The sequence below is a fragment of the Carassius auratus genome, unplaced genomic scaffold (assembly GCF_003368295.1).
Source record: "Carassius auratus strain Wakin unplaced genomic scaffold, ASM336829v1 scaf_tig00040743, whole genome shotgun sequence".
In the NCBI taxonomy this organism is placed as follows: Eukaryota; Metazoa; Chordata; class Actinopteri; order Cypriniformes; family Cyprinidae; genus Carassius; species Carassius auratus.
The window spans coordinates 64,274-76,067 of NW_020526607.1; the positions used below are offsets into that span (position 1 = coordinate 64,274).

The following is an 11,794-nucleotide window of genomic DNA, read 5'->3' on the forward strand; positions in this document are numbered from 1 at the left end:
TATGTTGTTTTTGGGCATGTCTTGACAGTTTTTGTGAGATTCACTTATATAAGAACAATATTTATGGAATAATGTTAGTTTTCAGTGGTTACTTTTCTGAACCAGCCAACATCAGACATCCTGGGTTTATTAAAATTAATAGAAAAGATAAACATACATTAAATAAAATAGTATGGCTCCAAACCATTTTTTATATAAATGATTTTAAACTGTAGTGCAGTTCTGTGTATACATGTAAAAACTGACATCAGGTTAGAGCATAATATTGTTATTAATTTTATCATTAGTTATATATTCAGGTTAGAAATATATTTTACGTTTTAATTTTTTCTTCATATTTATTGTTTCATAACTATTTGTCATTTTAGACTTAATTTACATCTCTGTTGGCGTTCAAGTTAATATGTTTAATAATAATAATAATAATAAAAAGGAAAACAAACAAGCCTGATTCATTGAGTGTCACATGACTCGCTCAGGTCACGTGATAAAATGCAAGACAAATAAAAGTCGAAGCAGAGGGCAGTGTTATATATCCACTTCACCGGTTCCAGTTTTACTCTGATATCTTCACTGGTATCGTGAAAACACGGTAAGTTCTTTCTCTTTATACTAATGTCATCCTGTTTGTAATAAAACAGGTCTTTGTTTAGGGTTTCGGTCACACGCTTCCGTCGGAAACGTTACATGACAGAAATCTGATTAACAAGAAGCGGTTTCAATCATCGATAAAAAGAAAACAGACTTCTTGCCTATATTAACTGTTTATTTAACACAAAACGAAGCTTTGCACGATTACAAGACATTCGTGGATATACACTTGTCAGGTTTTATAAATTAAGAATAAATGTGATCAACTAGGTTTTTTTTTTACGTTGATCGATGCCACAAAGTGATATAGTCCACAAATAATTGTATTTATTCAATGTTAATTTTTTTTCATTATTTATGTATTTATTAATTAATTTACTTATTTTATTGTGTGCGTGTATGTTTTGTGTTACAGCTCAAGAAAGTCTTTCATGGGTTTGCAGCTGGAAATTTAAAGCGTTAGTTTTGTGGATCAACAATCACACACAGAATGGTGAGTAGTTTGCTGATTATTTCTTCACTTGTGATACAAGCCTGCACTGCAAACAATATATGAAATCAAACAGTGCTTTTACCATGTTAACCCCGTTCTTCAAGTCAAAATTCTGCTGAAGCAGTTGTTCATCAAACAGGCTTGAGTTCAATATATCATGAGATTGTCAGCAGTGTTTATTTTTGAATTGCTCAATAAATTGACATGTTCAGAAATGTGCATCTTTTGAAGAAACTATTTGTTCAAATGCTGCAATCCATTTATGTCTGCAGGTCAACAGACTAAGACACACAGAAGTAGACAATGTTTTAAAAAAAGCAAGGGAAATTCCATTTTCATCCAGTTCTACCAGACATTCCTCCGTGATCTCCATGTATCATAACTTAAACAGATTTATATTATATATATATTTAAAGTGTTTGCAAACCGTTGTAGCTTGGGCTTCTGAAGTTCTTTGCTACTATACGGCTGTATCTTTTGATCACAGCAAATGAAAACCGTCAAACAACCAGTTCAGTTCACACCCATTACTTGTTTTTCAGGTGCTTGCGGTTGTCCTCGTGTTTTTATGTGGGTGTCTGAATGTGTGTGGCGCTCTGATTTGTCCTGATGGAGGGATGTGTGAAGATGGAAACACCTGTTGTCAAATGCCATCAGGAGGATACGGCTGCTGCCCACTACCCAACGTAAGAGAGATTGTGCAACAAGGCTGCATTTCTTTAATTAAATATACGATTAAAAACGGTAATATTGTGAATTATTTTTACAATGAAAAAATTATTTATTAATTATTTTTTTACTGAACTGTTCCTCTAAGCTCTTTAAACGCCGTGCTTGTTCATTTCTAATGACTCGTGTTTGTATGTGTGTTTGCAGGCAGAGTGCTGCTCCGATCACTTGCATTGCTGTTATCAGGGCACTCTGTGCGACTTGGTACACTCCAAGTGTGTGAACAAGACACACGTTTTAGACTGGGTGGAAAAAGTCACCACAAAGCAGGTAACACGCATACCTGCACAGCCACAAATCCAGATAAGCCTAGATCAAATATTCAGCATTGCAACAATCTTGCCCCTTTTTTTTTTTTTTTTTAGCAAGCAGTAATTTGTCCAGATCAGTTCTCTGAGTGTCCTGATGACACCACCTGCTGCCAGATGCCTGATGGGAGCTGGGGCTGCTGTCCTTTGAAGGATGTACTGTATCTAACCTGTTTGAACACAAACGTTGTTACATGTGCATGGTAGTGTTTACACTCGTCTTTTCTTTCTTCGTGTGTTTAGGCTGTGTGCTGTGAAGATAAGCAACACTGCTGTCCTCAGGGAACTACATGTGACCTCATCCATTCAAAGTGTGTGTCTGCAACATACGGACCCTCCCCACTCTGGAGGAAGTTCGCTGCCCGTCGCAGGACACCAGAGAGGAAAGCAGGTAAGACCGTTTCACAGTTTGCATTATGCTTTATCATGCACATTGTCTTCCATATGGGAACTTTTAAAAGTTTGTTGTTGGTAATGTATGTTGTTGTATTTATGTAATTGCAGTATCTCCACCTAAAGACTCCAGTCATATTAGAGATTGTAAGTTTTGATCCATGAGCCCTACTTTATGTATTATTGACTTCTATTCATTATTCATCAAGTTTCTTTGTTGAAACTGACACCTGTGGGTTCTGTGTGTTTATGTGAGCAGTGATCTGTCCAGATGAGATTTCCACATGTCCGGATGATACCACATGCTGTAAACTAGATACCGGAAGTTACGGATGCTGCCCGATGCCAAAGGTGCTTCATACATGTATATTTTTAATCATTTTTCTTTAGGTTTGTATCTTATGGTTACCCTGTGGTTTGCATGCACTTTGCTCACTGTAAGAGTGAATTGAAAACCTTTTTTTTTTTTTATTACTTTAGGCTGTGTGTTGTTCTGATCATGTGCACTGCTGCCCAGAGGCCACAACTTGTGACCTTGCTCATAGTAAGTGTGTGTCAGCCAATGGCGCCATGGTAAAAATGGCCACTAAGATCCCAGCCAGTTCCCTGAAGCAGAAAGGTAAACAACACCCATTTGTTTTTATCTTTGTGCAATTAAAGCGCCAACCATTCTGTAATATGGCATCCATCATCTGTGTTGAAATGTAAAGTTTTGCCCGCTTGGTTCAATACATAGAATATGCATTACTCCCCTCTTTTTATTGCTCTTTCTGTCTGCAGAAACGGTAGTTCCCTGTAATGAAACGGTAGCGTGCGCCAGTGATACCACCTGCTGTAAAAGACAAGATGGCACCTGGGCTTGCTGCCCTTTACCAAAGGTATTCAAGCTGTCAGCTTTATTTTAAAACCGTTTCGGGTTGATTGTGGCCCAGTGTCATTAATGCATGTGAAGACCCAGCCCCCAACAAACATTCTTGAGCTCAAATCTTCCATTTATTATAGGAGGGAAACCTTAAAATAGTGTTTGGAGTAATGTTGTCCTCCTCTCCAGGCGGTGTGTTGTGAGGACCATACCCACTGCTGCCCAGAAGATACGGTGTGTAACCTCGCAGCGGGCACCTGTGATGACCCTGCTGACCTTTCAGAGTCTGTACCCTGGATGGCAAAGGTGTCCAGCTTTCCAATAGCTTCATCCATTCAGAAATGTGATGAGACGTCTTCATGCCCTGATGGTTCCACCTGCTGCAGACTCTCATCTGGAAAATGGGGCTGCTGCCCTCTGCCACAAGTAAATACTTTTTTCATTGTCATTTTAACAAACATGCTTATTGGTAAAACTGGATTTTTTTTTTTTATGGTTTTTTTTTATTTTTTATAGTGTGTATTTTAATCAGATGATAACTGCTGAATAAAACATGTAACAATGTAGCACATTCCCATTTTTGGTGCCTAATGAGTATTGTTTTACATGCAAAGCAGTAGTAGGGAGTTTATAGTGCTCCATTATGAATGCAGTTCTCACGCTCTGTCCTATCCTCTCTTTGAAGGCGGTGTGTTGTAAGGATGGAGATCACTGCTGTCCTAAAGGCTACACATGCAATGAGAAGAAAACGTCTTGCTCTAAAGTTTACCATGAGATCCCTTGGTTCACAAAACAAGAGGCCAGGGTCCTGAAGGGGTCCGAGGTGACGTTTGGAGCTGAAGATGTGAAGTGCGACTCGACGACCAGCTGTGCATCTGGTTCTACCTGTTGTAAATTACCCACAGGGCAGTGGGGCTGTTGCCCTCTTGTCAAGGTGAGTCTTTTTTTATTTTTATTTAATGCAGTTACGGGTCTCGCTCTGTTCTTGTGGATGGTTTTTCTGAATTTGTTTTGAGTCGCTCGGGGTGTGTTTTCTGTCTGCAGGCGGTGTGTTGTGAGGATCACGAGCACTGCTGTCCACAGGGCTATACCTGCGACCTCGAATTTGGGACCTGTGTAAAAGCGTCCGGTTTGCACAGTGTTCCTCAGACACACACTGACACGCGTTCAGAAGAGGAGGTGCTGTGTGATGCATCCACACGCTGCTCAAAGACACAGAGCTGCTGTAGACTACCAGACTCCACATGGGCCTGCTGCCCATATAAAGAGGTAACCGAAATCAGGGCTGCCACTTAGAGATATTTGGGTCATTTTATTTTTCTCTTTCTAATGTCTGCATTATTATTAGTGGTGCCTGCTAAAGGAAGTATCACTTTCACTGGGAAAAAAAAAAAATATATATAATTTTTTTTATTTTTTCCTTGTGTTTACTGATTGTTTCTGTGTATTCATTGACTTGTTTGCATAAATTTAACATAACCTGTTTTTTTTTTTTTTTTTTTTGGCTTTTTCCACTTTTTTTGGAATTTTCCACTATTTATTTGTGTTTACAGAATACTGCATACAATTATATGTAAAATCATTACTACTGATACGTTTTGACTAAAACATGCAAACACTAAACCGATTGTTGCTCTCTTTTTATTCGTAGGCAGTCTGCTGTGAAAACATGAAGCACTGTTGCCCTGTGGGATACAAATGTGACCCAAAAGTCCAAGGCTGCACTAAAGCCTCCACATCCATGTGGTGGGAAAATGCTCTTTAAATGAAGAATCACAAACTGACACTGAGCTACATTCCCATAATACAAATCTACATACATAAACGCACACACTCTAGCGCTCCGACTCGCTACATGTTGCATAAAGCATTGTTTCTAAGAGTCAATCTCTAGACAGGGGACTATGAATCTAGCTTGTTTTTTTTTGTTTAGTGTTTTTACTGGAATAAAAATGTGCTGAATCTTATATTTAGGCAGGATACACTGAGAGACTTTAGAAGTGATTTGCCCAAAACGTAAGTGATAATTGGAGGCTAAATGACACATTATAATATCATAAATGTTAGTAAGATGTTTATTTGCTATTTTAAATTGCATTACAGTGATTATAATGACACAAACAACCCATAAGTGAGAAATGCTACTGGGATTCAAAACCGAATGTATCTCCATTGAACTAAACCTACAGCTGAACCACAAAATAAATGTGACCCTTTATTTTCAGTGTTTGTTCATACTCTAAACCTGATTGGAACAATGAATTAATGGATCTCGCCAACCCTCTACGTCTATAATTTACTTGGAGGCTGTTGCATGAAGGGTTCATTCAACTTTGTTTGTTTGCTTTTTCCATTGCTTCTAAGCCTTCATATTAAAGTGTCATCCTCAATTGCTGTTGGTGCTTTTTGTTTATTTTAATATTTACTGAAGGGTGAAACGAATCTTGTTGATTTACCTGTGACCAGTTTTGTTTTTTTGAAGTGGATTTGTTTATTGTTGGTTAATTAAACACTGACATTAAATACTTTTGAAATAAATGGCACATTGACTCATTCATGTCTCATTAGACAGTTTTGATTAAACTCTTGTCTGGTTTCCATGGTGCAGATCCATCTCAATGCCATTGAATTTTAAATGGTAAACCAAATAAAAATGAGAAAAGATTCTTAAAAAGATAAATGTTTTTAAGTAATCCTGTAAATGCATGGAGCAATGCGAGAGGCTGACGCAGATATTCCAGATGGCTGCTGCGTGATGGAGTCATGTTTCACAGCTTGTCTTCTGCATGTGTTTGAGTCTCACTCAGACCGGCTGAAACACTGTTTCCATTCAGCTGAAACCACACAGGAGCTTAAAATATCAACATCAGCCGAGTGTGTTCGACTCCAGGAAGAAAACAAGATTGCTTTAGAGAAAGTTTGCAGATTTCCAGAAGCCCGTCTTGGGTGTTTCTTGTGGTATGTTGACATTTTGTGTCACAACTTTCACAACACCTGACCAGAACAGCTTTAGTGCACTGGTGTAAGGTGAACTAAAATGAGTAGGTTTGTAAAAATAGATAGAAACTAAATAATATATACTACCATTCAACATTTTCAGGTTGATAAGTTCCTCATGCTCACCTACATGCTGTGTTTATATGAATAAAAAAAACAAATACAGAAAAAGCTGTCAATATTTTATTTCACAATATTATTTAAAATGTCTGTTTCTGTTTGAATATCTTTTAAAATGTCATTAATTCCTGCGATGGAAAGCTGAATTTCCAGCATCATTACTCAAGTCTTCAGTGTCACATGATCTTTCAGAAAGCATTCATATTTTAGTGGGAAAGGATTCTTTATGATCAATATAAAGTTTAAAAAAATATTTGAAACGGAAATCTTTTGTAGCATTAGAAATGTCTTTACTGTCACTTTTGATACATTTAATGCATGAATAAAAGTATTCATTGAAATAAAAAATGGTATTCGTTTTCAGTGTTATTTAATATTACTAATATAATATATTTATAATTTTGAATTCATTAATTGTTTATATATATATATATATATATATATATATATATATATATATATATACATACACACATTTCTATATATTATATTCATATAAAATTATTTATTATTTTGAGTTAGTTTTTTTTTTTTATAAATTCAGCATGTCATTTTAGAAAGTTTTAGTAAATATGTGCTGTTTTATTTTTTAGTACCTATTTAGCTTATGAATACATTTTTCATTCCTAGCCATTTTTATTTTTAATTCACATTTGAACAGCGTAAATCATTCTTACTGAATGAATATATATATATATATATATATATATATATATATATATATGAATATATAAACTAAATTCAATGAATAAGATAGTAAACTTAAACTAAAATAAAATCTTACCAATCCCAAACCTTTGTGTCAATAGTTGTGTTGTGTTGAGTGAGTGTGAATGATGTGTGTAATGAAGGCAGTCTGAGCATCTGTGGTTATATTGAGGTCACTTCCTGAAAGTTTAACCACCGCAAACACTCAGTGGAAATCAAAATGCTCTGACAAACGATCCGCTGTGAGAAAGTGTGAAAGGGAGAGAGCGGGACAGCTGAAGGGAAGCGGGAGACAACCAGCTTCAAACGAGCCAAAATGTCACTGCTATTAATACACCTCAGCAACTGCTCTCCAGTCAACACACACCATCTCACAGTGTGTGTGTAAATGAGGTTTCTCTCACCTCAAAAGCTTGAGATCTGCCCCAGTTCTCTTACTGAGCGGCATTTCTGTTGATGTTTTCAGCTGAGGGACAGAGGAATGGCCATACCGACCATGACTGACTCCAGCAGGCTTACTGCGGTGTCCACACTGACTGACCTGAACGATCGGACCTCAGCGTCAGACACAGAGTGTGGAGAGGAGCCTGATCTCCAGCCAAGAGCAGATGCAGAAGACACTGCAATATCATCATCATCAGCTGACATCATCGTGTCGAAGGGTGAGAGAGGACAGCTCCTTGAGAGGTTAACGAGTTCAAGAGAGCGAGGGATCTGCAGCTCTTCAGTGGTTCTTGCAGGAACTTTCTAACAAGAATCATTTAGCTGGCTATGGGTGTTTATGGAGATTAAAATTTCTTGATGTTACAGGTTCATCAGGTCAGCATTTCATAACAAGGGTATTTCGTGGGATTGGGATTCAATTTTTTTTAAATGTTCCATTTTAATTATAATTTTTTGGTGCTCAGTTTTCACTTTAATTTCAGTTAAAATTTGAGTAATTTTTTAATGCGCTTTTATCATTTTTATTAGATGTTATTTATATTTCTATTATTAATATTAATATGTATTATTTCTGTTTTTTATATTTTTATATATATATATATATAATATATTTTTATTTATTTTTTTTTATTATCCAAAAACGTGAATTTATTTATTTTAAAAAGATTTTCAATTTGAGTAATTTTGTTACATGCCTTTATCATTTTGCACTTTTTTCAGTTTAACTTTTAGTTGTAATTTTAGTACTTTAAAAATGTATTTATTCACTTTAAAACAACAGTTTGAACTTATAAGTTTGTTTTATTATGATAATTTTTATATTTTTAGTTTAATTTAATTTTCAAGTTTGAATATTTTTTATGTGATTTTGCCATTTTTATTATTATTTTATTTTAAAATTTTCTAAAACTTTAAGTTTATAATCTTATACATTTTTTAAAAAACAACTTATTTTATTTCACTTAGTTGCCAGGGTAGCATATTTAATAATTACTTTAATTTGGTTAATCTTAACTTTATTTATTTTAACTTTTTTTTTTCAGTTAATGACATTTTTTTTATGAGAGAATGTGCATTGTTTAAAGGAAGATATAGATAGAGAAGACATTGCAGCTCGTAGATTTGATAATCAAACATCTGGCTTTACAAGTAAAGAAGACAGCAACATCCAGTCGTGCATCAGCAGCAGGTTTGCACATCGTGATTCTTTCCATTTACTTATTTACATAAAGGTTTATGAATTAATTGATCTATTAAACTGCTTTGTTTACTATGGTAATTCATAGGTCAGATGCAGAAAGAGAGAAGAAATCTACTGCTTGCCGCTTCAGAAAACATCACAGGAAACAGCGAACAGAGATTACAGACACGAGGAAAACAAAGAAGACGTGTAGAAAAGACAGAGCAGGAATAAGAAGAAATTCTCCAGTGGTTTCAGACCAGAAGACAAACGGCTCCTCAAGATGCTCCAAAGATCAAGCCGTGTTCTCATCCCGACCTCAGCAGATCTTCATCTGTGGAAATGTCCTCAAGATGCTGGTGTTTCCTGTATCTGCCTTCACAAGCTGGAGGTCACTACTCCAGGAGACTGTAATACCCACAATCCCTTTGTCAAAACTGAACGAGACCCTGAATCTGTCTGCAACAGCTTTGAGGAAGTATCTGAAGACTCAGATTTGGAGTAATACATGTCTGCACACTCTACAGCGGCGACTGCAGGGTCCAGATTGAACGCTTTAGACGACTTTGAATTTGACTTGACTTGTATTTTACAGACTGGGAAAGGAGAGCGAACGGAGCAGAAACCGAGCAGGGTTACAGTCCAGCCGAAGCGGAGTGGGGCTCTGAGGGATCATGGGACTCTCACTGTACCACAGACAGAAGAACCAGCGGCTGGGATTCAGACGGCTGTCGTTCAGAGGCTCTCGGTGATAATAAATGCCCAGACGGATGGCCTGAAGTGTTTGTGCCAGGATTTGAGGGCAGCTTTGACTGCTGGGATGTAGTTTGCAGAGACACTGTGCGCGATTCCAGCTCTTTTTGCTCCAGACGGGATACAGGTGAACTGTGGGGTGTCGTGACTCAAATGGACCGCCGACATTTCTCTGAGCTTTTCTGTGAGATGGTTAAAGAAGTGATGCAAGAGAAAGACACAGAGGAAATTAACGTAAACGAGGGGTTTCTGTTCCACCCTAAACAGGTGTGTGACTAAAGTCATTAATGCAGGTTGACAATTGACAAGATATACATATATATGTATATAAATTGGGCCAAATAATAATGTATTGCCTGATATTGTATATTTAATTGTTCATGCTCATTTACCATATTTTTACATTTAGGTAACCTTTATATGATACTTACTTAATTTTTAAGATAATCTTAATTTTATAGTTTTATTTAATGTATAAATGTACTGAACTTATCAATTGTAGCATTTTAGCTGATCGATTTTAGTTTTTAATTTTGTATTTTTAATTTAGACCAAACATATAGTATATTTAACATATGTTTGAAATAAAAAATTTTACGATTTTACGATTCTTGCTCCTCATTATTTTCCTCCTCGCTTCAGTATCTGTCCATCCTGCTGATCATCTTATCTCTTCTTAGTCTGTTCATATCAGCATCATCATCCCACTCGCTCTTTACGAAAAATGGTTCGTCTATGGCATCACTGCAAACCCTGTCTTCCTGATATGCATCCAAATGAAACATTGAAAAAAAAAAAGTTAGGGCGGGATTTGGTTTATGCATTCGTTTTTGATTGGTTACAAGATGGGGGCGTGGCAGTAAAAATGAATTCAAGCAAATGAAATGATTGGAGAAATCCATCATACATTACCAGTGATATGTAAATAATGTTATCTTGGACCATGATTTTGTCATGTCAGATATATTCATGGATCAACATCCTTGATCAAAAACACTTAAAAATACAAGTTCTATGAGTTCATAAACATCCATAGAACATTTTCATTCCACAAAAGTTCTTTATTTTGTAAAAAGATTCTTAGTTTTTAAAAAAAAAAAGTTCTTCACACTAAGGAAAAGAACTGTTCAATGAAAGTTTCTTTTTGGAAGCTAAAATGGTTCTTCATTGGCAATGCTGTGAAAACTCCCTTTTGAAACCTTTATTTCGACTGACATTTCCATTTACCAATCTGATTCTGTACGTTTAGGGTTAGGTACTTAACAGGTTCTTAACTTCACAAGATTTTGCTCGAGATTTAAATACTTCTTTGCAGCATACAGTGTCTCAAACTATTTAGGAAATGCATCAAACAGCAAATGTAGTAGCTCAAATGTTCTGATACAGAGTTTTGTGAATGAAGCACTTTTTATGCATTTTTTTTTCTCTCTCCACAGATCAAAAAGGAAAAAGTTTACCTGATTCTCATGGACTGCAACCTTTCACTTGCACCATCCGCTGTGACTCTGAGCAAGGTCTTAGTGCTGAGGTAAACCTGCAGACAGAATCATGACTTTTATGAAGGTTATTGTGCCAGAACATCAAATTATAACCCAATGTTCTTGTTACAGAAGCTCGAGGGTCTTTTCCTCCTGTAGTACCTCAGATGGTCAAAGTTTCAATGTGGATTGGTCAGTGGACACTGATCAGAAGCCGTCTTGCTACTTTGAAGGTAAGTTTCATCATTTCAGGTGCTTATGTATGTGTTTGTGAGTATTTATTTGTGTATGTGTGCAGGACTTGGCGTGGATATATGAGTTGAAGATGTAAGCGGAGAGAGTTTAAAAATCAGAGAGAGGCCACAGGTGAAAATTGGACATGTATTTAAGTAAGATTCCGGTAAGCAAGGATTAAACAGTGCATTACTACTTTATCACAGATATCTTTGAAGACCTTCAGTTTGGCCACCCTAGACGGGCGTCTGGTGTCTCCGGAAACAGAAGTGTTCGAGTCGGGCATGTGGTTGCAGTGTGTTCCTGCTCCTGACAGCAGTCCCAGCTGGGATTGGAGGATCAGAGACGGAAAACTGGATCTGCAAGAATATGATGAACATACAGATACCTGCTCAACTGTGGCGCTCTAGCAAAAGTGACCATTGCAAAACAAAAAGAACTGAGCTTTATGCATCCCATTCCATTATTTTCATTCGTGTAGTAACTTGTTTTTGATTGAATTTA

At 36.5% G+C, this 11,794-nt stretch overlaps 1 protein-coding gene and 1 long non-coding RNA gene across 2 annotated transcripts; both read left to right on the plus strand.

Annotated features, from left to right (window-relative positions):
* Nucleotides 1-470: 470 nt before the first annotated feature.
* Nucleotides 471-5,919, plus strand: LOC113084855 (granulins). Its single transcript, XM_026254986.1, has 14 exons — nucleotides 471-592; nucleotides 1,007-1,084; nucleotides 1,627-1,770; nucleotides 1,961-2,083; nucleotides 2,179-2,277; nucleotides 2,365-2,512; nucleotides 2,626-2,661; nucleotides 2,774-2,865; nucleotides 2,995-3,133; nucleotides 3,295-3,392; nucleotides 3,566-3,802; nucleotides 4,062-4,310; nucleotides 4,421-4,645; nucleotides 5,028-5,919. The coding sequence occupies exons 2-14, from the start codon at nucleotides 1,082-1,084 to the stop codon at nucleotides 5,139-5,141; spliced, it is 1,707 nt and encodes a 568-aa protein (XP_026110771.1). The 5' UTR covers nucleotides 471-592; nucleotides 1,007-1,081; the 3' UTR covers nucleotides 5,142-5,919.
* Nucleotides 5,920-11,186: 5,267 nt separating this feature from the next.
* Nucleotides 11,187-11,794, plus strand: LOC113084851 (uncharacterized). The gene is made up of 3 exons (XR_003283849.1): nucleotides 11,187-11,289; nucleotides 11,355-11,422; nucleotides 11,497-11,794. It is a non-coding gene; the product is annotated as an uncharacterized LOC113084851 (long non-coding RNA).